General features: G+C 41.9%; 1 protein-coding gene across 1 annotated transcript in view; it reads left to right on the forward strand.

Moving 5' to 3' along the window:
• The window catches only part of POLE2 (DNA polymerase epsilon 2, accessory subunit), a 314,242-nt gene that overhangs the window by 166,005 nt on the left and 120,660 nt on the right, over positions 1 to 27,577 (forward strand). The window contains exons 11-12 of the mRNA XM_069208700.1: positions 4,589 to 4,761; positions 24,224 to 24,313. Coding sequence (XP_069064801.1) covers positions 4,589 to 4,761; positions 24,224 to 24,313 — 263 coding nt within the window. The remainder of the gene's footprint in view (positions 1 to 4,588; positions 4,762 to 24,223; positions 24,314 to 27,577) is intronic.

The raw sequence follows: 27,577 nt of genomic DNA on the forward strand, positions 1-27,577 counted from the left end.
TGCTGCCAAATTCAGTGTTCACTATTGCAAGGCATATCTCTCCCATAGGGGATCGCCTTGAAATATATTTTATTTGTAATTTCCCATTGGGAACAGATAGAAATATGGAGTTTAGGTCTCTGAACTCAAATTTTTTTAAAAAAAATTGTGCAAAGTTGTTTTTTAGATTGTAAGTTTGAAAAATGCCACTTTAAGAAAGTGGGCATTTTTCCTGCTTAACCCGTCTGTGCCTCTGCCTGGCTGCTGAATACACATCTGGGTCAGACTGACATGTGGACTGTTTGTGAATTCACTCTAGACAGTCATCGCAAAGGGAGCTAAGGTGTGCTGTGCATATCCTGATGGATCTTCATGGGCTAGAGTGGAGGGAGGAGCTGACACTTGTACCTGAATAGGACTGTGCCTTTCCCTACACAATACAGTCTCCAACCACCTGTAGTGTGTCTGGGGCCAAGACAAGGAGAGGCAGGGCTGTGTGCACTTCAAAGACTTTCCTTTGAAGTTTGCCTGCTTCAAAGGCAGAAATCAGTATAAATATTGGACTGTTGACCCCACAACTTCAGAACACTTCTGGACTGAGGGCATTCTGCAAGGGAGAAGAGCTGGATGCCTGAGGAGGACCTGACACTCTGCCTGTTGCTTTGCTGTGCTTGCCTGCTGCTGCTACTTCTGCCCGGGGAGAGAGAGGACTGGACTTTGCTTTCTACATCCTGCTTTCCAAGGTTCTCCAAGGGCGTGAACTGAGCTTGTCTCCTGTTAGATGTCTCAGGGACATCAAAGACTTCATCTGCCAGCACCTGGGCTTTCTTGCTGAGAGTCCTGACTTGCCAAGTGGTGCCAAATCCAGTTCCCGGGCCCTTGAAAGACAGTTCTGCTGAAAACAAGAAGATCCAGACACATCTACTCCGGACGACTCCAGAACGGGCGCCACTGTTCAGCTCTACCTACATCCAAAGCCATGGTCCCTGCTCAAGTGCAATGACCGTGACTGATGCCACTGGTCCGAAGCAGCCGCAGCGCCTCTGAAGTCCCACAACATTGTGAGTCCTGAGTGCCATGTCACCGATGTTCGTGACACCCTACTGCCGTGGCGCCTGCGGTGCGACCGTGACCCCAAGAGGTCGCCCCATCACATCTTGACTTGCCGTATTCATCAACCCGGCCGGATCGTAAGGAACCAACACCGCTCCACCAACACCACATCACCTTTCCTGAAACCGTAAGGAACAGACGCTTCATCTCCCCTGCCTCGCAGTAAGGAACCGATGCCTCACCTCCCCGGTAGCAGTAAGGAACTGACACCACACCGGCTCCGGCGACGCCTCACCTCCCTGACTCCATGCAACATCTTTGTTTTCCTCATTTATAAGGTACTGTACCTGGAGTCCGTGTGACTCTGTGACCGGCGCTGCACTCTCTCGCGAATGGCATCCGACTGTTGGGAACAACTCCATCAACTACGACATAATAGCCCCAGTTAGAGCTATTGTGTTTCTAAGCACTTTATTGGGATTTAATCTTTAAAAATTCATAGCTTTGCTTGTGTATGTTGGATTTTTGTCATTTGGGTCTTGTTTTATTTAGAAAAATATTGGCTGTTTTTCTAAACTAGTGTGGAATACTTTTGTGTTGGTTTCACTGTATTACTGTGTGTGCACGCATACAAATACTTAACATATTGCCTTGAGATAAGCCGGACTGCTCGTGCCAAGCTACCAAGGGGGTGGGCAGCGGTTATCTTGGTGTGTGACTCGCTTACCCTGACTAGAATGAGGGTCCCTACTTGGAAAGCGTGTAAACTGAGTTCCAACTAGAGACCCCATTTCTAACACTAACACTTTGGGGTTTCTCCCTCTTTGGGATTCTTTCCCCTTATGTTTTCTTGGTCAACGTTTGACCGCTATGTTCTGGCATCTAATGTGTAGGATTCGAGTCCTAGCACTTGCTTACTCTTTTCTGTGGCAGCTGCACGAAGGTAGTCATGTCTCCTCCTTCTGTTGGACATTTATTCCTCTCTAACCATATATTATTTTGTTCCTTAGAGCTGTAGCTAACAGGTGTAGACACTTGCATTTGACCTTGCAGACCCCTGTCTGTCTTCTGGACTTTTCATTGCCATTATTTTGACCTTTCGTCTTCTCCTGTGGAGATTTTCTACCTGGTGTTCATCTTGTTTCATATAATGCAAGGTTTCTGTTGTTTTCCATCAGCAGGTTGTTATACCTGCCTCTTAGATTTTTAGTCTGCTAGCACTGGTTTTCCTGCTTGGCCGGCTTTTTTCTTCCTTGAGGTGTGTGATTTTTTTTCTCTACCCTTTTCTATTTTGCTATTGTGTTGCTGTTTGCTCAGCCCTTTTCTTTCTATATTTACCATATATTATGTATCTGTGTATACATATATATAAGTATTTCATAAGTGTACGTCCCTGTATTTATATCTACATATGTCTAGCTAGGCTTTATACATATCTATAGATACATTTGCACAAACACATCCATGTCAATACATCTATACGTATGCGTGTGGGTGTTGAGGCATACCTATTCAGATCTCCTCATTTCTCCATCACGTTGTGCATATGGCACGCCTTTTATGTCCTCTGTCAAACCTTTCTATGGGTATTACAGTGTTCCTGGAGGTGTGCACTCTGTTTCGATTTTCTCTCCCTACCAGCATTGTTTTCTGCTTGTTGCTCGTTTTGCCTACGTATCCTGGTTGCATGAAACGCTCCATCTCTTTTCATGTCCTCTGTGGATCCCCCTTCTTTAGGTGTTCCAACCCAATTTGTCGTGTAATATGTGTTCACATCTCTGAATAAAATTCTTTTACTACTGAAGTTTACTCTTAATGTAGTAATTGTTATCATGTTGGGATGGTGTGCCTTACCTGCCTTCATAGTTGTCTTAATACTGCTTCCTAGTCTGATTTAAGCATGTGAATCTATGAAAGGTATAATACAGGAGATAAAACAAGCTACCTGTACACTGTGGTTCTCCAGTTTCGATTTCTTTTATAGAGTCACATGCAACCCTCCCTCCTTCCCGTTAAGGCTCACCATTTTTAATACATCTTATTTTCTCCTGTTTTACACTTATGCTCGAAGTCTGAGATATGATGGCTCTACAGGGGATGAGTGCTTCAGGGTCTCTTCTCTGTTGAAGTTTGGATGCATTAAATTAAGACAATGTGAACTGGCTACCAATGTCTGTTGTTTTCAATTTGATTCCTAGTACTTATGTATTAGCACTGATTTTTATTACTGTTACCGTGGGACTCTCACCATGACGAAAAGGAAGATTCAACCTCGTGAATTTATTAAATATATCAATACTAGAGAACCACTGTGTACAGGTAAGTAACTTGCTTTTTACAGGTCTTGAGCTTCTGTGTGCTGTTCATGTCATTTCCCCTGGCAAATAGGTGTTGCCAACTATGGCTCTCTTCCTTCCTTCCTTAGGTGGTGGACTCACTTTCACTCCAGTCCATCATCATTCCACCCTTCTTTTCCCCCACCTCACCCCACAAAGGAGGAGAAGCAGCTTCAGAGATAGGATCCTTGGTGGGTGGTCGGCTTCTGCTTGGACCTCACTAGAGATTGGATGACCAGCTCTTCATCGGGTACTGTGGCTTCAAAAAAGGCTCAGCTGTCCAGAAATAGATGCTTTCCAGATGGATCATCCTCTGCATTAAGATTTGTTAGCTCTGGCTAAGAAAAATAAACCCAGAAGGAATCAGGGCTTATTCCACCACACCCAAATAATTATCCCCTGACCTTGCCAGATGGAGTTTGATTGCAGAAATCTGCAAGACAGCTACCTAGGCATCCAAATACACTTCTGCTAAGAACTATTGCCTGGATTCTGAAGTGCGTAGGAATGGCCACTTCGCCAGATCTGTTTTGCAAGACTTCCTCATTTAACCATCTATCAACATTCTTCTAAAGAAGGGTACTGCTTCAAAATCTATTACTCAGGTGAGGAAAATCCAGGTAGAAGTAACCATCTGATGAATAGTTACCTGCTGTAACGCTCTTTCTGGTGGATACTCCTATCTACCTGCAGATTCCTCACTGATCCTGCCCGCCTCCCCGTTTGATGGATGTGTTTTAGTGAAAGATTAATAAGGTTTCAGCTCCAGTTTGATATTGCACTATTCATTGCCGATGCCAGTCTCTCCTAGCACCTCAAAGGCTTGGGAAAAAATGGACTGAAACTAGTGTTGTTGCACCAGGGTTGGGACCATGTTTCTTCAGTGACTCCACCCAACGTCACTTATGCCACCTATACGAAGTCTGCACCCCCTGCCAGCAACTTTTGAGCTTTGAAGTTTCCAGATCCAGTCTGCCACCTGAGTTTATTCTGCAGGTGAGGAATTTGCAGGTAGATGAAGTTTCCATCAGAAAGTTCATTACCACATGTAAGTAACCCTTTCTTTTAGCCGCCCTAGTATTGACATACAGATTATTCATGTTTAAAAACAATGTTATCTACATACTGTGGAGTGAAAATTGGACTGAACCCCAAAATGGGATATCACATGTGGTTAAGATCTCTCGCAATTAAATTAAAACTTGCATTTATTGTCATAGGGCATATTATGGAAACATTAATTTTTTTGGTGGTCCTTCTGCAACATCTGTAAAAGCATCAGTAAAACTGAAACAGCTGGAAGAGGAGAATGAGGATGCCATGTTTGTAATTGCCTCAGATATGTGGTTCGACAACGCAGAAGTATTAGATAAAATACGCACCATGTTTACAGGTAATGAGGGCTCAAAAAGGGTTGAATGTACAGCGTCTCAGCCTTCAGCAATCTGAATGCATTTAAATAAATTAGGTTTTTGTATCCATATGTTGGCTGAGATGCAGCATCATCTGTTGTTGCAGTCAGTAGAAAATACAAGTTTAAACAATTAATGACGTTATGAGAGGCTATCATTTTGTTGGCGAAATCTGGTCAGTGTTTTAAGATTGTATCGATTTAATGAAGAACTGCTTAAATCATAGTGGGCCTGGTGGGTGGCTAAACTATTCCTAAACTGTATTATTGTCCCACTATGGGAGGTGGAAAGCAAAGAACAAATTGTTTCTTCTATTCTATATCAATTGCTTATGCTAACTTTAAGATACATAGAAGTTACTTGCAAGAAAATTTGAAAATTCAATAGTTTAGTTACAACTTCAAACTCCACATTACAATCATCTTACAATCTACGGCATTGTAAATCATAATCTTTTTTTTTTGCTGATGAAAGATGACACACTACAATTAACATAACAATGCTTATTGTTCTAGCCAACACACGTTTTGCGTTTTAAGTTTCTCAGCAGCCTTTCCCTCAAGAACATTTCAGTGAGAATGTTAACCGTAATGCTGATATTTTGGTGGTTCCCCCATAGTGATGTGCTAGAACAGTAGGTTTTAAATAAGCATGAGATCTCTGAAAACTTTAAAAGGTACTTTTATGAATAACCTTTAAAACCACCCATTTTCTGATCTGGTGTATCCCAATGAATCTTCCTGGCCAACAAAAGTCTAGTCCAATATGGACTAGTTGTTTGCGGTGTGTGGCATTCTGGTTTCCACCCACACATCATCCATTTCCTTTAGCAATCATTTATTTACTATGCAGACCTTCATCTCTTATTTTCTTAGAGTGTAACATAGGACTGTACCTGAGGATGGAGAAAACATATGCTTTCAGGTTCTGCCTACCTAAGTAGTCTATTGTTTGCTAGCAGAGCTCTCCTGTTACTACTCATTAGGCTCTAGGAGCTGCAGGCGAAGAATGGTTATTCTTGTTTTTTGAATAATTTATTTTGTGCCTTCTTCATAACAAAGCACATTTTGGGGGGCGAGGATCCATAATATGTATGACCCGGAGTCTCTAGAGAGTGAGCTAAGCAGTTGTGTATGTTTCAGTACAACTGGAGAGGTGTGCACATGGAACTTTGCTGTCTTATACACAACCTTGTAAATATATAAAAATAGCCTTCACTCAATAGACAAGCTATTCCTGTATTCAAGTTCCATTAGGTATGTGTGAGAATCTGTGTCTATTTTTTTGCGTCTGGATGATCTTTGAGAGAAGTGAGTGAGTGTGTATATATATATATATATATATAACAGTCTAACAGAAATGTGGATAATTTTTCTGGGTTCCATATCAATGATGTTCCTGATTTAGTAGAGATTAGTGATCTGGTTAATACAGGAGATACCATGAGTAACATCAGAGGTACTGACAATGAAATTTTGAAAAATATGGGATTTACAGTAGATCATACGACTTCGAGTGCATTAAAACCGTCCAGTAGATTCAATCCACAGCTACCCACTGGTAATTTAATTGACACCTTTTATGAACTAGTGGTTGATGATATTGATCATTTTCGCACTAATTGGAGTGGCAATAAATCAAAAAGATCTAAGGGAACCAACTTTTCTGCCACAGATTGGAAAGAATTGAATGAGTTGAAATCCAATAATACGATTATCAAGCCCTCCGACAAAGGAGGTAACATTGTAATTATGGATGTAGAGAGTTATGTCAAGGAGGCTCATCACCAGCTATCTAATAGGAATCATTATGAAAAATTAGATAATAATCCCACTGTTCAATACCAAGTTATTTATTGGGAGATGCTAGACACATGGTGCACTAATGGCCTCATTGACCGGAATGAGTATCTCTACTTGAAGGTTGAATTTCCTAAAATTCCCTGCATTTATTTCCTACCAAAGATTCATAAAAATAAGAATCATCCTTCTTGCCGTCCCATTGTCACTATGAATTTCTCCCTTCTAGAAAATACTTCCCGTTATTTGGATCTCTTCCTATGTCCCTATGTAACCGAACTGCCCTCCTATCTGCGAGATACTAATGACTTTTTAGCCAAGATACACAATATTCCATGGCAATCTAGTTTTTTACTGGTCACCATGGATGTGACCGCCCTTTATACCTCTATCATGCACGAATATGGTATTCAGGCCTGCAGACATTTTTTGGGTACCCGCACAATTGAATTTTTTCAACATACTAACATGCTTTTGACTATGCTGAAATTCTGCCTCACCCATAATGTTTTTCTATTTGATAATCAATTTTATCTGCAGAAACCGGGGACAGCAATGGGAGCTTAATTTGCTCCCACGTACGCGAACCTTTATATGGGTTGGTGGGAGAAGGAAATAGCTTGGTCTGATTCCAATAGCAAGTATATGGAACAAGTTGTGTTATGGGTCAGATACATTGATGATCTCTTTCTCATTTGGGATGGTGATGAACATTCTTTAGCACAATATGTTAATATACTCAATAACAACGAGTTCAATATCCATTTGGATTTGAAATATAGTGCTCATACCATAGAATTTTTAGATGTTCAGATAACCGTCCACAATGAAACCCTGCAAATCACCATATTTTGAAAACCAACTGCATGTAATTCCATCTTACATGGGAATAGCGGTCATCCTAAAGCTCTAAAATGGAGCATTCCATATAGTCAATTTCTACGGGCTCGTAGAATTTGTTCTAATGATGAATGCTTCAATATTGAAATTGCCACTATGACACAGAGATTTTTAGATAGAGGTTATCCCCGGAAGATCTTACATGATGCTCATTTGAGAGTACGAAAGATGACTAGAGAAAAATTGCTTTTTTAAACAGGATGTATAAATGATAACTGGCAAGATGATAGATCCCCCGCCTAGGTTGTTTCTTGAATGTAATTCTCAACATTCCCAATTGAATAGTATTATACAAATAAATTGGCATGTTTTGAGACATGATTCCTCGACCAAAGAGAGTATAGGTTTACATCCTCAGATTACATATCGTAAAACTCAGTCATTAGGTGATCACCTCACTAGAAGTTTATTCTGTCCCAAAGTCAATCGATCCTGGCTATCTCAGAAAAGTCTAGGTTTTTGGAAATGTGGGCATTGCAAATCTTGTACATATGCACAGAATACCCACTCATATATGACATTTGAGGGCAGAGTTTGCAAAACAACGGATCGCATTACTTGTGACACAGAGTATGTTGTATATGTGATTGAATGCGGCTGCCATAAAAAATATGTAGGCAGCACTATCCACAAACTGAAAGTGAGGTTTTTACAACATCTGAGCCATCAAAAATCACGATCCATCATATCCCTTAGCCAAACATTTTTGGGATGTTCATGAAGGCAATTGTAGCTCTTTGACATTCTATGGGATAAAAACCATTGCTGTCAACCCTCGGGGGGGGCAATAGAACTTCTCTGTTAAGACAAACTGAATCAAGAATGATGTTATTATTAGGTTCCGAAAACCCGTGGGGACACAATTTGGATGCAGAACTTCATGTACATCTTTGACCATTTAAACTTTTGTAGTCTCTATTTAAATAATGAAATTCTTATGTATATTAAGTGGTATTTGATATTATGATGAACTTTTTTGATTTTGTGATGGTGAATATGGAGACCGGACTATGAAACAGACATTTTTTAAGGGGCATGTATATAATCTTATACATACCTTTTTCACTTAGATCACTATTTTTTACACTATAATGAAATTATTATTTATGATTTTTTATTAGCACATTTGGGAGATTTAGAGGTGGTCTATTTTATGTCCATGTTTCCATATTATATTGGTCTTTTCTCTTCCTGGGTATATATATATACAAAGATCCGTTTGTTTGAATCATATGACCCACTTTATAGTTAGATTCTCCCTATTGATGCATTATTAACATTGGATAAGGTTACAGCTTTTCCTGCAGATTATTTAAATTTTACTCCATACATGATTTTGATATACTGTTGTGATAAATTGAGATATTTTATTATTGGTATTAGTTATGAGAATATTTATATTCATCAATTCATATTAATCCTTTTTAATGTCTCTTATCAGCTCTTTTTATAAACATGTGGGAATTATTTACTCTATATAATTATATATATATATATATATATATATTGATTGCATTGAAAATGTTATTGATATCTATTTCATATACTTATCTATTTATATATAAATTATTTCTAATAGTGATGTTAAAAACTATGTATAATTCAAAGAAGAAAGAAAAAAATGCATATAGTTTCCCCTTTTCTTTGTATATTGTCAATAATTAGAATGATGGATGTTTAAAAATGCTTAAAAAGGTTTTCAAGGGTTTAAAAATTATTAGTTTTGGAATAGGTTGTTATAAGGGTTTATAGGAGACATATATAATGGGGTATTTATGATTTAGTCTCAAGTACATGGACAGGAATTGATAGTTTGAATTGAATATTGTGACACTACAATATGGCCGCCGTATTGCACAGTTTGTTAGTCATGTTGCTAAAGATTGAAGAAGGACTAGAACATTTAAATAGATAGGTGTAAAAATGTCTGCCAATGTCCAGTTGAAGGCTTTTGCCGAAACGCGTCGACATTTGGCCGGGACAGCGTGTGTGAGTTGTTCTTTTGGGCACTTAATTGTTTAATCATTTTGTATGTTTTTTAAAGTGCTGTTCATTTATGAATTTTCTCAAATAAATGGAGCCGATGATCTTCTACTTGATTGATTTTTGAAATTGTGCTTATTTTCCATCCGGCCCGAGCGTTTGGATATTGTGCAGCCTGTTGGTGCCTTATTAGGCTGCACCGTTTTTTAAATAATTATATATATAAATATATGTGTATATATGTGTGTGTGTGTGTGTGTGTGTGTGTGTGTGTGTGTGTGTGTATATATATATATATATATATATATATATATATATATATGGAAAATGTCACTTTCCCAGTGTATATCTGTTCGTGGCATGTTCCGCTGCAGATTCACATGCTATGCAAGATCCTGCCATCTAGTGTTGGGCTTGGAGTGTTACAAGTTGTTTTTCTTCGAAGAAGTCTTTTCGAGTCACGGGACCGAGTGACTCCTCCTTTTCAGCTCCATTGCGCATGGGCATCCACTCCATCTTAGATTGTTTTCCCGCAGAGGGTAAGGTAGGAGTGATAGAGTGTAAAGAAAGAGATGTCCATGCAATGGAAAAGAGATATATATATATATACATATGTACAAATTTAAATGTAACTTAAACTGCTACAGGCTCCCGGGGAGGAGGTAGGGCGCATGTGAATCTGCAGCGGAACATGCCACAAACAGATGTACACTGGGTAAGTGACATTTTCCATTCAATGGCATGTGTAGCTGCAGATACACATGCTATGCATTGACTACAAAGCAGTTCTCCTCCCATAAGCAGTGGTTAACCTGTAGGAGTTGAAGTTGTTTGAAATAGTGTTCTTAGTACAACCTGTCCTACTGTGGCTTGTTGTGTTACTAACACATCTACACAGTAATGCTCGGTAAATGTATGGGTGTTGACCAAGTGGCTGCTTTACAGATTTCTGTAATTGGTATATTTCCTAGAAATGACATTGTTGCTCCTTTCTTCCTGGTGGAATGTGCTTTTGATGTTACTAATAGCTATCTTTTAGCCTTTAGGTAACAGGTTTGGGTGCACTTTACTATCCATCTGGCTATGCCTTGTTTTGATATAGGATTACCAGTATAGGGTTTTTGAAATGCGAGAAACAGCTGTTTCGTCTTTCTAAATGATTTTGTTCTGTCAATGTAATACATTAAAGCTCTTTTAATATCTAATGTATGGAGCACTCTTTCTTCTACTGAGTCTGGCTGTGGGACGAAGACTGGAAGTTCCACTGTTTGATTTAAATGAAACGGTGAGATGACTTTAGGTAGCAATTTTGAGTTTGTGCGAAGTACAACCTTATGTTTGTGTACTTGTATAAAGGGTTGTTCAATAGTGAATGCTTGTATTTCACTAACTCTTCGTAATTAAGTGATTGCAACGAGGAATGCTACTTTCCATGTTAGAAATTGAATTTGACACGAATGCATGGGTTCAAACGGTGGACCCATGAGCTGTGTAATACAATATTGAGATTCCATGAAGGTACTGGTGGTGTTCCTGGAGGTATGATACGTTTTAGACCTTCCAAGAAGGATTTGATGACATGCACTCTAAATAGAGACTTGTTTTGTATATTTTGTAAAAAAACTGAAATAGCTGTGAGATGTATTTTAATGGATGAAAAAGCTAATTTTGCTTTTTGTAGATTAAGTAAATAACTTACAATATCTTGTATGGATGCGGCAAGGGGTGTTATGTGTTCGGATTGGCAGTAAAAAACAAACCTTTTCCATTCGTTTGCATAGCACTGCCTAGTAGTGGGTTTTCTTGCTTGTTTGAGTACTTCCATACATTCTGGTGGAAGATGTAGATATCAAAACTCTAAGACTTCAGGAGCCAGATTGCTAGATTGAGTATTGCTGGATTGGGGTGCCTGATCAGTTGTTTGTTTTGTGTCAACAGATCCGGCCTGTTTGGTAGTTTGATGTGTGGTACTAGTGACAGGTCTAACAATGTTGTGTACCATGGTTGACGTGCCCACGTTGGTGCTATAAGTATGAGTTTGAGTTTGTTTTGACGCAGTTTGTTGACCAGAAATGGAATGAGTGGGAGAGGGGGAAAAGCATAAGCAAATATCCCTGACCAGTTGATCCATAGAGCATTGCCCTTGGATTGAGGGTTTGGGTACCTGGATGCGAAGTTTTGGCATTTTGCATTTTGGTTGGTAGTGAATAGATCTATGTCTGGTGTTCCCCACTGGCGAAAGTACTTGTGAAGCACTTGGGGTTGAATTTCCCACTTGTGTGTTTGCTGATGATCCCGGCTGAGACCGTCTGCTAATTGATTGTGAATCCCTGGAATATACTTAGCTACAAGGTAAATGTTGTTGTGAATTGCCCAATGCCAAATGTTTTGTGCTAGAAGGCAAAGTTGTGATGAGTGGGTTCCTCCTTGTTTGTTCAAGTAGTACATTGTCGTCATATTGTCTGTCTTGTGAGAATGTGTTTGTGAACAAGAAGAGGTTGAAAAGCTTTTAGTGCTAGGAATACTGCTAGAAGTTCTAAGTGATTTATGTGAAGTTGTTTTTGTTTTGTATCCCATTGTCCCTGAATGTTGTGATTGTTGAGATGTGCTCCCCATCCAATCATTGATGCATCTGTTGTAAGAATGGAGTGAGGCACAGGGTCTTGAAATGGCCGCCCTTTGTTTTAAATTTGTGGAATTTAATTTAGAGAGTTTGTAATATTTTTCCAACTCGAACAACCGGAGTGAAAAGAAACACGTCTGAACCCGATGGCAGAAAGAAAACAATCTAAGATGGAGTCAATGCCCATGTGCAATGGAGCCGAAAAGGAGGAGTCACTCGGTCCCGTGACTCGAAAAGACTTCTTTGAAGAAAAACAACTTGTAACACTCTGAGCCCAACACTAGATGGCATAGCATGTGTATCTGCAGCTACACATGCCATTGAACATATATATATATATATATTTATTATGTATTTATTTATTTATTTTTGACCCCTTGGCATATGTCTAAAATTCCAGATAGTGGTCATCAACCAAATCATTTGGGTGTTAAATTATGTATTTGTTTGGCATTTCCATAATATTGAATGTAAGTGTACGGTGGTGGCCACTATATATATCTGAAACACATGCCACCTATTCCATTACACACACATACCTTTTCTCACATATAGGTCTCTTAGTGAATGTGCTTATGCATGTATGTTTGGGGTGGATGGGGCGCATAGAATTTTGTGGTCTAGCTACATTCCCTAAACATACCCCACCCACCTTCCCTTCTCCACCATTCTTCGCTCCAACCACCTCATCAAGGCCCCATATTCACCCCACTCCAACCCACTACCATTTATTTATGAGTAGCTTGCATTCGCAAAATTGTTTGAGTTCATGTCTATATAGTTGGCTTTTGCACCTTAATATATTACGCCTTGTTTTGTGCACAGTGTACAGTCCATTTTCTTTTAGCTGACCCTGCTGCGTACTTATATGTGTATTGTTTTTGGACTAAAAGGTGTGTACGTTATATTTGGTATGTTCTCCTGCATGCTAAGCCGTTTTTGTTATTGTTTTTGTACGCTCCTTGAAATTGTGGCCTTCAAGACGTTCAGTTTAAACTTGACTAGTGTGCCACTGTCAACCAATGAGGTCATGTTCTGTTCCTTGCTGCGAAAGCTTGTTAACTTTTTTAAATGAAAGGAGCGCATCTGATTTTTACAGCAGTCTTGCATGTATTTAAACTTCAGTCCTTTAAAAGACTCATGTCCTCGTTGGAGAAGGTGCAGGATCAATAACCCCTTTCCAAAACAAGCTTACACGAGAGCCAATTTTTGGCCATTTTAGGTTTGACTTGACAACACAGCATTCCATAGACCTATTGTTTTATCAATGCCGTAAAGTATACGTAGTGTGTGTTTTGGTTGCGACCGTTGGTACAGTTTTCTATCAGCTCATGCTGTGGGCTGTTTCCTGTGTCCAGTGCTTAATTTGTAAATAAAAACATGCCGGTGCTCACAGCCATCCCCTTAAACATGCGGCTGCTGCAATTAAGTGTGCGAACACTGAGGCAGCGTAATCCTGAAGCCATCTCAGGCCTCTGTAATTCATTTACAGCCACTCCCTCTCCCTTCAGCTCACTCTTGCAGCTTTCTGCTTTCTCCCATTGTGACGCTTTTTCGTTTTTCTCTTCCTCCATATTTCCCATATGTGTCTCTTGCTCGCAGTAAATGCTTGAGGCAAAAAAGTAAGCACAAATTATGCACTATATCCTTCCACCTCCTTATGGTGTACTTGGTCGAAATGCACAAGGGGCTATTTTACACATCTCAAGTTCACTGAATCAACACATTACGTTATTGATATCATATTGTGGTTACAGAAGCAATCAGAGTTTTTTTGTCTTTCACTGCTGTAGGCATTCTTAACGTTTTAGTAGGGCTCACTAATGTATGCCAGAACTCTTGGCTTTGCCAGTGTTTGTTGATAGTCTAACACTTTAGTGTAATGTTCGTAAAGTGATGTTTAGGGTTTTGTGGCACAATTTCCCTGTTGATTTCAGTGCATCTTGGTCTGGCTATGCTTCAGACTAGGAGTGCTTCACAACAAATAGAAAGACAGAAAAATGGATATTGAAGGCATAATAAATGAAACTATTAATTTCATACAGACCAAGGGTTGTGTGCAGTAGGTTGCAGTACTCTGCGCTGGGCTTATCTGAAGGACATGCCATGTGCCTAGAGTCTGGTGTGTACAGCCAAAGGCAGTGCACAGAGTACTCTGGGGTCAGGGGCACCGGGTATGACCAAAGTAAATACCCAGTAACTGAAGCCCACTTGTTCTGGCCACATCATGTGCCCAGAAAGCCTACAGAATTATTCACATTATGGCCACGCCAAACTAATTACATGAAAAAGCTTGGTAAAGAGATACTATCCTCGGGGGCTTTTAGTTATAAGTCATTAAACACAGAATGGTCTTGTCCACATGGATGAATCCTGGAGAACTTTTTATAAATCATATATTAAATAAAAATAAATGCTTTTATTTTGGAAAACAGCCAATATTTTCCTATACTTTTCAGGTCCTTAGGTTTGTGCTGGTGAGGTTGTACATATTTTAAAAATAGTTACCTTTTTAGGGTCGACCCTGCGTCACATGTGCTTGCACATGCGTTTCACTAAGCGTGACGCTTTAGTAATTAAAAAGGGCTCAGAGCCCTGTCCACGTCACTTCAGTGTCTGTCATTGGCTTGTGGGCTTGCCTGTTAGAATCTGCTTTATTTCATTAGTGGAAGGCATGCATACGTCATGCCTTTTCCGGTGGATAGCCCTCCTCGAGCGCATCGAGCAAGTACAGAACACATGCGAGGCTCGCTGTTTTCTGTCCGGCTCGTGGACTACTTTTTCTCTATTTTCCCAGCTCGATCTCGCTTGGCAGAAGTCGAGCACTTTATATAATAGCGACCTGTTACACAGTTAATTGCACTTTTTTCCAGTTAGTACATAAATGCACTTTTGCCAATAGGTTTAATTACCAGTGAAAAGTCGGGTTAGGAGTTTACAACGCTATCAGCTCTAACACGAGCAAACGCGAGACCCGTTGCATTGCAAATGCTTGTTTTTTAAAGTAGATACTTGGACATAGGCCGTTATAGCGTGTTATAGGCTGTTCTATCGCTGTTAGTCTTTGCTGAAAAAATACCTTTTTCCAAAATTAAGTGTACATTTTTAGGTAATATATACTTTATAAAAAGAAGTGCTTCTTGATCCCATGAGTGGGCCGAACTATATTGTGCTTCTTACAATGAAGATTCCGCTGGAGGTGAACCAGGATTTCAGGTAAGAACCAATTCCAATTTGTTCTTCATTCACACTTCAAAGCGACCTGTATGATGTAAATAAAAAAAAATAAAAAAAGCAAACAAATTGCACTTATAAAGGAAGTTTATGGATGCCAGGTATACTGACCTACACAGTCATTACTCCCACCTTCAATACCTTGGTCACTACCTTACTATTGATGCCACAAATGACATCAACATTATCTGTAATATCACTGAAGCCTTATATATGTTTTTAGTTCGTTTGAAACATGCTGCATGATTCAGCTGCTCAGCGAGTGCAACGCCCAATTCCTGAAGGGTATTCTTTGGTGCACCTGGACAAGATCAAGAAGAAAGGTTGGGGAGGAAGGGGAATAGCGTTGTTCTAATAACAGCCAGTGCACTGTACCACCTTTCAGCTACCTGAACTAGTGGAAGTTGAGGGTCTAGGTTTCTGTTTCTCGGTACCTCCCCAGTTCACTCTAGCAGATGCTTATCTACCGTTCTTTTGGTTACATGGGAATTGAACAATGCTTTGGCTCGCCTGGCCCGCCTGTATGTTAATTCACAGGAAACGGAAGACACTGTTGTTCTTTTTGCTTTAATTTTGGTAGTCTGTTTATGTTTTGTAATCCTCAGCACCAGGACACTCTGAGGAGTAGCTGTGTGCTTCATAAAACACTTTAATGCATTCATTTATTCATCTGTAGATTGGTAGTGGAAATCTGGCCTTGTTGCTACATGCATCTTTTTCAAGTAATCTGGCTCTTGGAAGGCTAAAACCAAAGGCTGTGGACTACAAGGCAGAGTCAGAAGTGCTAGCCAAAGGTGACCCCCATGCCCAGAGCTCTTAGCTCAGGAATTGTTGGTCAGGGGGACGTGTTGCTGAATAAAGGACATTTTCCTAAGGTCTTTTGAGCATATGTGGCCAAGACCACAAGGTTCTGTGCGTGAGTGCAGTCCTGATAAAATGCCAGGAATGACACCCAGAGCCTAGTGGCAAAAGCTGAGGTTCATGCTCAAAAGAGTGCACAGCCCCATGAGCATAACATAACGCCTTCTCTGACAGACTCGGAGGAAAGTGGTACTGAGTGCAGAAAAGGCCAAGTTCTATGCTTTGAGTTAGTTGAGCATTAGCTGCTTCATTGATGTTATCTATGAGGTCATTAATAGTGACGCAATATGTGACTGTGTGAGGTCTTGAGCATGGGGTCAACAGATTGTGGTTGCTTAGCTCACCCAACTGGGGAATATATTTTTTAAAGTTTTGGATTTTTACACATCATAAGGAAATGCCTCTTTTTGCATGATCATCCCCAAAAGTTTTAGACTGATGCTGCTAGTTTTTCGACTCTGAGTGCACTGAGGCTTGCTAACTTGACCGCAGTGCAAGTGCTCTGGCACTTAAAAATGTATGTTTAATTTACTTATACCCTAATTGCATAATTTATCTTACTTATAAGTCCCTTGTACATGGTACCATGGTTACCCAGGAGCTGTAAATGGGTGCCCCTCATGGACTGCAGCACTTATTGTGACTCCGCGTGTGACAAAGTAAAACATGTCTCCCTGTCTGCCACGGCAAACTGGTAGAGCAGTTCTAAACTGCTAACTTGACTTTGCCATTTAAAGCAATGAGAAATGTCAGACTTTCCTTTTTAGTGTATTTAAATCAGCCGTAACATAGGCCTGTTGAGCCTTAAGGCAGGGTGCTGTACATTAAAATGTAGGACATGTGTTTCGATATTGACGTTTTTACTGTGGGAAGGCAAGTAGCCCCATTGGCCAGTACAAAGTTACATACTGACAACTCATCTGTGCTAACGTCTGAATGGAAATACTGAAGTTGGTACTTCAAGTTATCAAATGAATTGTTGTATTAAACCCGACCAGGTGCCCAAGTCAAGCTTAATGTAGCTTATGCGTAAAAGGCAACTTCAGAATGTTGCCACTTTGTTGCCCAATTTTCCAGTGGCCATTTACAGTTGCTGTCCACAAGACAGCTTTCTGCCCTCCTGGGGAGACCTGTGAACGACTCACAAGGCAGGACCCAATAGAGGCATACCATTGGAAGAGATGTTCACCTCCTCCTGGCAGGAAGCCAGGATGTGAGACCAAAATGTGAGCTTCAAAGAGGAAGCTGCCTTTGAAGGACAAATGGGGGACACGCAAAAGAGGGGCTACTCTACCTGGTAGCCCATAGACTAGTAGTCATTGCATCCCCTGTGGGCCCTTTGTGGGCATAAAAAGTGAACCACTGGTACCCAGACCTTATATCACATCGGCACATAAGAGAGGACACAAGAAGAATTGCCCTGCTGTTTGCTGAACATGGCAAAGAGAGGCTACCCCAAAAACTTGGCTACACCTGCTGATCCTTGGACTAACAAAGAGAGGACTGTGCCTGGTGTGCCCTGCTAGTGGAATGTTGTCCCTGAGCCCCAGTCCTAAGAAGTGAACTCCAAGAGTCAGTTGTCTAACTTCCTATTACAGCACCGGGACATAGAAGCTGAAGAAGCCTGCCGTGGCAAATTAGTAGCAACAATTGCTTGATCACCACTGATTGCTGAAGCGCAGACAGAGAGACCAAGTCCTGATGCTCAGAAGTTGCCACCAAGTCTGCTGGACCTGTACAGTTGTCAGAGTGCAGTTTGGTCACCCAAGACGGACACTAACCTCGGTTATAGGGAACCGCTGGACTGGAGACTGCTTTGACAGCAAGGTAAATGTCCGGCTAAGACTTATTAGCCCCTGTGACTTGCTCCCTGTCTGAGTTGGTCGTCCTCAGTGAGTCGGAGTACCCAAACACAAGTTTATAAAAGCTTTCAAAATTAACTGCTAACTGCAGTAGTTGCCAAAGCTTGTTTGCTTTTTGAGAGAAAAGCAGCGATTTACGATTTGCTCAATAATTTATATCTCCAGAACTCTTCTCTCCTGTTGATTTTTTGTTTTAGTGTCTAGAAATTCATAAAATTAAGATCTGTTTTTATAAATTGGTGTCGGATTTACTTTTTGTCAAGTTTCTTTCTTATTTAATTGTTTTGGTAGTTCTAAGTACTTTGCACTTGTTCCTTTGTTAAAGTCAAAGTACAACCAATAAAATGTAATTAAAAAAAAAGAGAAATTAAATGCAGAAATCCTCTGGAACATGTAATCTCCCCATTTCAGTGCCTTCTGCCTATCCATTGACTCACTTTAATCTCCAAACCTGTTTTGGCTCTCACACTTTGATTAGTTTGATTAGACTCCCAGACCATTTTTGCTCTCAATCTGGGATTACACTATTTCACCAGCTACACCACAGCAAAACCAGCCCTTGGGGTCCGAGTGAAAATAGCAATGTTACTATCCAGGAAAATGCATTGAAAGCTTAACGGCTTGTGGTACAGTGACATTGCACCAACTAAATTGCCTGAATGTGCATTCCTCTTGCAAACAAAAGAACTTGTGATGCAATTACATTTTTTACATAAATGGAGATCAGCACAGACAACTGGCAATACAAGCCAACTATTGCATTGAGAACAATAACATTGCTCTGCTCAAGCACAAATTGGCCAACAGGATTACTGAAGCAGAGGGTCGGGTATCCACACCAGAGGATGACGTTGCTTCACTGAAAAAGCAGATGTCTAGGCTACCGTGCCGAGGATGCCAAAAATAGATCCAAGCGTAATACCCTTTGACTAGTCGGATTTCCGGAATGTCTCGAGTCCTCTCAATCGTGGATGCCAGAGGAGAGACTCTCACCTTGGTTTTTGATTGAAGGAGATTGCCACTTTCCCTTTCTGCATCTGCCCGAAGATGCACCACCATGCCCATTTATAGGCCAAATGTGTAACTGCAGAGACCAGGGTGAAATCCTTCTTGAGGTTCGTCACACAAGTCTCCTTTTGTCTGAATCCTTGCATATCATGATGTTCCCTGACTACACCAGGGCAGTCCAGAAGAGGCTGAAGTCCTATGATAAAGTAAAGCAAAAACTGCACTGTGAGCATTCAGTAAGTTAATGTTCCCCACCAAGCTCAAGGTAATGCACAACTTAACCATTCACTTCTTCGATACTCTAGAGCCGGTGTGGGAATGAGTGGCGGAGACACTGACCTTGACATTGCTAGTGCACCCAGAGGGGGACATCAAGAGTTCCAGGGCCCACCTGACACCACCCAGATCCCCACACCGATCAGATTCCACAGGGGCTGGAGACATAATTGCAGTTTCTTTGAGTCCTCAAGCACTGGAGGCCCCAGTCTTGCAGCAACAGGACTTACTAAGAGCTCCACATCCCTGTGTGCGCGGATCATGCACTGACCCCTAATTACAAAAACCCAGTGGGAAGACCATCGGCTACCCCATGGGGTGAGGGGGGGAGAAATTTTGGGAGACATGATACCTGCACTGACCTCGACAGGTAGATCTGCATCTGCTGCTTCCCCCTAGGCTTTAGCTTCTGGCTCCCCTTTGGGTACTCTTGACTCTGTGGTTGTCCACAGCCAGACGCTATGAGGCAGTGCCTAAATATTCTGTATTACATTTGACTTTGCCAGTAAATCCTACAGGAGTGTAGGTCCCACTTTTCTGTCACTACCCAAGCTGTTCTAACTGTTCTAATGGTATGTGGTAGTGGAGTTTTTAAGGCGACCAATGCTTTGGGGCTGTATGTTTTTGTTCAAGACAAATGCACTTTATACAGATTTGAGTCACAGGGAAATTTGCTCGCTTCCACCCAAATCATAGATGTCTACATGCTTGGTACATGACACAGGGGGCTCTGACACTTCTTGGTATCCTACATTCCTTTTTTACGGCCCAGCCTCATGACACACTTTGTGATTTGTCCTGGAATGTTAACGACCTGCTAGCCCATATCAAAAGGACTGTGGTTCTGCGTTACGCCAAACGGTTCATGCCCGCCGCATCATGCTGCAGGAGACACTTGCTAAGTAAATACTACCCCTTCCGGACACTGTTTGGGTGTGACAGTGTCTTCCATGCTGGATTCGCAATGCACTCCAGGGAGACTATGTTCCTTCTACATAGATCCTTTTCCCTAACATGACCTTGAATGTCTCAGATACTCAGTGTCACTGCATGGGAACTTGGGGCCTCTTGGAAGTGCAACAATTTAACTTCCTTATCGTACATGTCCGCCACTGCTCCCCACTCCGGCCCTAAAGGCAGTGGAACTAGTAGCCTGGTGGCTGGTAGATGCCCAATGCTCTGAGCACTAGCAAGCTGAGATACAGTCATATTTTTAGAACAATAAAGGTACAGTCTTGTTATCCAGCACAATATGCATGGCCGGGAGGGCCCTCATGCGGGAAATCGGGCAATGCTACTGCAGGAGCAAAAATAAAGAAAAACTTTGCCTCCTGACTGATCTTGAAAGCCAGAAAATGACCTTGGGACAGCAGGTTGCTGCCAAGCCAACTGAGGCTGTTGATCACAAGTTGCACCTGGTATGAACATCGCTATGGTAAACATCACTTGAGGACATCTGCCAGTGTTGGAGGGCATCCACACAGCGCTTCTACAGATGCAGTGATAAAAGCTGTAAACTGCTGTAGTGGCTGGCAACCAGGAACATGGCCATCAGGGCTGTTCACGAACTTTTTGACTCCTCGGGCACCCTTAGATACAAGTCAGTTGATATTACAGCTTCCTTTGCCAGTTACTATGCCCAGCTTTATGCACCCCGGCTTCGACCTTGACCATAACTATCGCTCCCAGTTATATCAGACATACCTCTCCCAAGACTTCCACCATCCTGGCCTCGGAGCACGATAGTCCCCTCACAGTAGAGGAACTTCAGGAGGCCCTTTCAGGCATGAATACTGGGAAGACACTCAGACCAGACCGTTTCCATTTGAGTAGGACTACACATTTTGTGAGACACTCAAGCCCTATGTATTAGACGTTTTCATAGACCTGATGTCTAAACGAACATTTCCACCTAATTTAGAGAGATACACCATTGTGGTGCTGCCTAAGGGAGGCAAAATGCTTGCCCACTGCTCATTCTTTTGTCTGATCCCTTTGATCAACACAAAACTCAAGGTCTATGCCAGAATCCTTGCCAACAGATTTCAACACACTACATATTTTAATCTAATGGGATCAATTTGGCGCCATGCCCAACAGTGGCACAAGCCATTGTATCTGCCAGGTGCAGGTGGTGCTTACCCATCTCAGTTCCATACAGCCTCATGAGCTGTTTTGCTTATCGATTTCGAAAAGGGTCTTCGACTCAGTGGGTTGGTCCTTTCTGACTATAGTCATGGAATGCATAGGCTTATGTCCACGATTTTGGGCCTATTTAACTACTGTACACTGCACCCACGACCCCTTCTCCACTGGCAGGGGCTCGAGGCAGGGCTGTCCCCTCTCACTGCTATTCTTTGCCAGTGCCATTGAAGCACTAGCAAGACTCATTTGCTGCGATGCCCTAATACAGGGCTGGAGGTGGTAGGGACAAACAGAAGAAAGGATAGCACTCTATGCTGATGACATCTTTCTTTTTCTTGCTACTCCACATCACTCAGGACCTCCTGCCTTGGAAATGCTTATACTCTCCGAACAAGCCTCCGGGGAGCATGTGAATTGGAACAAGTATTTTCTAGGCCCACTACAAGGAGATTCTGAGAGTGTCTCCTGACAAAACCTGTTTCCTGTTAGAAGACTGAGCTTTCAATACCTGGGCATCTTCATCTCTTGTGATCCGACCTGGCTTGGAGCCTTAACCTCCCACCCCTGGTCACCAAGATATAACACGACTTTCAGAAATGGGAATGTCTCCCGCTACACTTGTGAGAAGAATGCCATTTTTTTAAATGATATTTCACTGATTATATGTCCTCCAACACTTCCCTACAACATGCCTACTCATTGGTTCAAGACGCTTGCCACAAATATCTGCACCTGTATGTGGACAGGCCACCGCCTCACCATCTAAATAGCCCTTGACAAATGTAAGCACTCAGCATACGATGGATCTGGGGCTGGCCAACATTCAGCTATATTATTGGGCCTTCCACCTACTGGTGGTTAAAAATTGGCTAACGGGTGGAAGGAGCAATCCAGCATACTAGTTTGAGCTTTCCCGCTTGCGTCTGGGCAACATTTTGGGGCTCCTTTATGGAGAGCAGCTCCCCCGCCACCTCCCTTTCAAGATCAGGCGTACAGCTCTGAGATGCCTTTGGTGGGACCAAAAAGCTGACTCATTGTATCTCACTGTGGACAGGAAGGTGGCTTCAACACTCTGTTCGACTAGGTGGGTTTGTGGCCTGGGACAAACTTGGGATCACAAACATGGGGGATGTTTGGCAAAACGACCACATCTATTCCTTTCAAAACCTCCAGGCACAATTTATTGTGCATAAAATTTCATTAATATTTACAACTATGTCATGCCATAGAAAGCCACATAAGCAGTGGACCCGACCTGCGGGAATACAGCCCTCTCGAGGCTCAACTCCTAACGGGGCGTCCGATAAGGGGGTGATCTCCAAAATATACCGGTCATTAGTGGTGAATACACCAGAAGTATTCAATACCCTCAACGCGAAATCGGAAGAATAGGGGGGAGGGTGGGGGGGGGGGTGTTTGGGGGTGGGGTGTCCCTTGATGAGGCGGAGTGGCGGGATGTCCAGATGGTTCCCAGAGAATGTGTCATTCCACCCAGGCTCAGTCTGGTCCAATTGAAATACCTACACATCACATAGTACACGCCCGATGCCTATGATATGCGGGTAAATTGCCCTACCATGCATTCTTTTGATGCACCCAGGGTAATGCAGATTTATTCCACATGGTATAGGTGTGCTCTCTGATATCTCGACTCTGGTAAGGAGTGTCGGGGACCATATCACAGGTTTTGGAGGCCAAGTTGATCTGACTGCGCTGGTTGGCCTCCTCAGCACACTGTTGGATCTCGGCGGGCCCAGATATGACTGCACGATAGCGGGAGTGCCTATGATGGTTACCAAAAGGGATTTTGCGTGTCGATGGAATCCCCCCCAAACCCCCTCTCCCCCTCCTGCACCCGCCCCCTATGGAGTGGAGACGAGGGGTTGGACTGGGGTGCCAAAATGGAACTGCCGGTCTACCAGGAGAGCAGATGCTCTCAGAAACATTCCAAAATACGGAGCCAATGGTGGCCATTTTATGGGCTGGAAAATGAGTGAAAGGGACTGTAAGACTCGAAAGCGAATTATACTATACAATTTCAATTGTGTGGGTATTGGTTATCCTGCTGTGCGTGCTCAATATCTTATTGAGAAAGTTACGTAATAAAATATTGCATAGCTCTGTTGCACAAAGTTATTCGATTAAATAATTGGTGTAATTCTACCAACCAGTGGCAAAATGTGTGACATTTAAATATCACAAACCTAGCAGAAAGGTATCAAAGAGTAACACTTCATAATTAGAGAGTTTATTAAATTATTTTAATTACTTTGGGAGCCTTCGTCCTCCCTAGTGCCATATCATTTTACAAACAGATAAACTACAATAGCGAACTAAAGCTCAATAAAAATAGATTTGAAAGACCAAATGTTTTGTTAATACCGATAAGTGGCCAAATGAAATCGAAACCTTTAATCTCTAAGTTTACAAGTGTCTACATAGGAAGGGCGGTGTAAATTGCCGTAGTCGTCGCCCTCGCTAGAACCCTCTCAAAAAAGTTGATTGATTTGACCTAACTTTGAAAATTGCTGTTCAGAGCCGATCGTTTTGTAATGAGGGTAGCACATCTGGTTAAGCTTGAACTGCCTTGTAGGTTTGCTGCACTGTTCTGCCAGCGTGGGAAGGGCATTATTTTACACTGGCGCATATTACATGCGCATACGTCATAAATGTTCTCGAATTAATAAAAAATATAAATAGGAATGGTAGTGTGCTATTTCTACAGGACACTAAAAAACATTGTCTTCCGCAGGATACTCTGCTGTGCCTCCAACATGCTTTATATTTTGTGGGAACTTTCTGTCTACGCCGTATGGAAAGAACCAAATCAAGTTACTGAAAGGTATGCTGTTTTCTGAAAAGGAATGCTATGAATTACTGATGTCTAACAGTCGGTTTATTGCACTGTGTTTCTACCTGTTAAAGGCTGACACTATCACTCTACAACGTGAAATCCTGATTGTGTGGCAGTAAAAGTGCAATTCCCTAAATTGGAAAGGCGTGAACACACTCTTGATCCACTAAAAGGAAACCCTTGCCTACCCTTGTGCCATCTGAATACAAATTCTGTTGGAACCAACGCTTTTTCTGCAATCATGTTATGTTTCGGAGTCTTGAGAGGTGGATACAAATGTGAACAGAAGCGCACACTTTGAAGCACACAATCATTGGTCGGGTTTTGTATTTAATCCAGCCTTTATGGAGCTGAAGGGCGCAGTGGCGTATCCAAGCTAGGGCTCGACTGTATTTGGGCCTTGAGGCAGTGCACCCAGGGACGTCATTTAGGGCTGGTGGCTGCGTCCCGTGGCTTGCCCCTTTACACCCCCGGCACTGTCGTTGTGACTCCTGGTCTCAGAGGTGGGAAATTCGGTGCCAGGAACATAGTGACAGCTCCTCCTTATGGACGGGCTCCACTCTCTTCGTTTTCTGTAATTTTTTTATTATCCTAATAGTGAATAATAATATATTACTATTAGTGTAATAAAAATGGAGTAAGAAAATGCTTTTACGTACTTGCGGGTGAGTGTGTTTGTGTAAAAAGCGTATGTAAATGTGTGTATGTGGAAGTGTGTGTGTGAGAGTGAAAGTGGACGCCAAGGGGTGTGTGCTGCCACTTCTGCTACCACTGGCATTTCGGGGAATTGACGCCAATGAGCGCACCACGCAAAACGTGGGACAGGGCAGGTGACCGGTTAGGGTACAGCAGGCATTTACCTAATATCGACACTCAGGGAGGCCCTTCTGCTGTAGTCTGCTAGGTCTCGTAAGGGGCTTTGCATCTTACTTTGGTCTCTCAAACAACTGTATTGTCCGTAAATGCTTCCAGTTGGCAAGCACGCACATGAGATGTCGTGGCTGAGCCACAGCCTTTATCCTCCCACTTCTGAAATCACCCCCACGCACAAGGACTGGTTACCATTTGATTAAGGTCTTCTTATGGCAGGCATAGAAATGCTCAGCCAGCACACTGGGCCTCATACCAAGATCAGAAGGAGGTTCTGGCAATGCTGACACAACCCTGACCTTTTTCTCAAAGTTCATAAATTGCTGCCCTTCCATTCTGTTCAGTTTGCTCTCCGCGCCCCCCTCCCCCAGAGGTGCCAGTGGGGATTAAGCACTGGACAGACCCTTTTAAAAACCCCAAAAGTGTAAACGCCTGTAAACAGTTGAAATGCTTTTCAGTAAAGTCCTTTTATGAACTGTCTTTCCTTACCTTGTTATTGCTCGCAGTATAGTTTTTGCTTTGACACGCATTTACTCCCTTTTCACTTTGATCTTCTTTTACTTTGTCCTACTTTTACTTTAACATACGTTTACCTTGCATACCTGTCTAATATTGAAATTACCTTTACTCTGATCTCCTATTTTGTCCTATTTTCACTCGATTCTATATCCCTAGACCTAAACTTCTAGTATTCTACTAACCCGTTATCTTTATCTTCTTTCTAACTACAAAAAATGCCATTAATACTAAAATCATAAATTGATTCAATTTAATTATTAAAATTATAATTTACTTTCTCTTCCGGGGGTTCTTCATTAACACCTTTGCTGCTAGTCCTCACCTGCTTTTCCCAATGTGAGTAGCTCTAGATTTTGAACCCTAGCTCAGCTGGCACCTAGGGAAACCTAGCCAACCGTTACATTTTTGAAAACTAGATACTTAAGGGTATTCAGGGTGGGCTGACTTGCGTGGCTCTCACCAAGTTGTGTACAGAGAATCCCTTGCAAACCTCAAACTTTGACTACAAAAAAACACATTTCCCTCACATTTCTATGATGGGAAGTTCCAGGTCTAGTTTCTGTGATGAAGCCAAAAACTTCCTTCCACCCTTCATTCCCCCAAGGTTCCCAATAAAAATGGTACCTTACTTGTGTGGGTAGACCTAGCGCTCTCAACAGGAAACGTCCCAAAATGCAAATGGATGCTTCACATTTTTCCACGCAAAGCCTGCCCTCTTTTTCCAGTGTGGGTGGGTGTAGATTTTGGACCCCAACTCAGCTGGCACCTAGGGAAACCTAGCCAACCTGTACATTTTTTTAAACTAGACACCTAGGGGCATCCAGGGCGTGCTAATTTGCATGTCTCTTGCCACGTTTTGTTAACTAGAAACCCTTGCAAACCTCAAACTTTGACAAAAATAACACATTTTCCTCATATATCTGTGATGGAATGTTCTAGAATCCGCAGGTAGCCACAAAGCTTCATCCTCCCGGCATTCCCCCAAGTCTCCCGATAAAAATGGTACCTCACTCGAATGGCTGGGCCAAGTGCCTGCACCAGAAAAAAAAAAACCAGAGTCAAGTAAGGTCCCTTTGTGAGGACTCCCATTGATGTTAGTTTTAGTGCTTGACGCAGCCACTAGACCCAGCCACACTAGTGAGGAGCATTTTTATTCGGACAAGTGAGGAAACGTAGTAGGAATATTGTCGTTTTCTCCTGATTCTGGAAGAATGTGGCACAGAAACGCAAGGAGATGTGTGATTTTAGTCAGATTTTGAGGTTTGCAGGTCATTTGGGTAAAAAAACTTGTTGGGATCCACGAGAGGCAAACCACCCTGTACTCCCCTGGGAGTTTAGTTTACCAAAATATCAACGGTTGTTAGATTTTCTATGGGGACAATGTACACCCTGGCAGAGAAAAACAGAAAAGACAAATATTACTTCACAACCATCTATTCCTCAAGTATACAAACACATACTGGTTGGATTTGGCATGAGGGTGAATGATGGTTCAAAATGTAAAATTTATTTAACAAAAGATTTCACAAAAATGAAATATGCTGTTAATAATTGTAAGGTTAAAAAACTGAACCAGCAACTCACTGCTCGTGAGCTGTAAAGTTGTGTTACGGCACCAACTGCTTTATTACAGGCCATGCACACACATTTCATACATGAAATACACAAGACGATTCACACCACCAGCTGTGGGGTAGCACATTACAACACTCACATTAACAGACAAGGTATACCCTGGCAGAGAAAGACAGAAAAGACAAATAATACTGCACAACTATCTGTTCCTCAAGTACACACACACATACTGGTTGGATTTGGTACAAGGGTGAGGGAAGATTCAAAATGTAAAATTTTATTAACAAG

This window comes from Pleurodeles waltl, chromosome 9 (assembly GCF_031143425.1).
Source record: "Pleurodeles waltl isolate 20211129_DDA chromosome 9, aPleWal1.hap1.20221129, whole genome shotgun sequence".
Lineage (NCBI taxonomy): Eukaryota > Metazoa > Chordata > Amphibia > Caudata > Salamandridae > Pleurodeles > Pleurodeles waltl.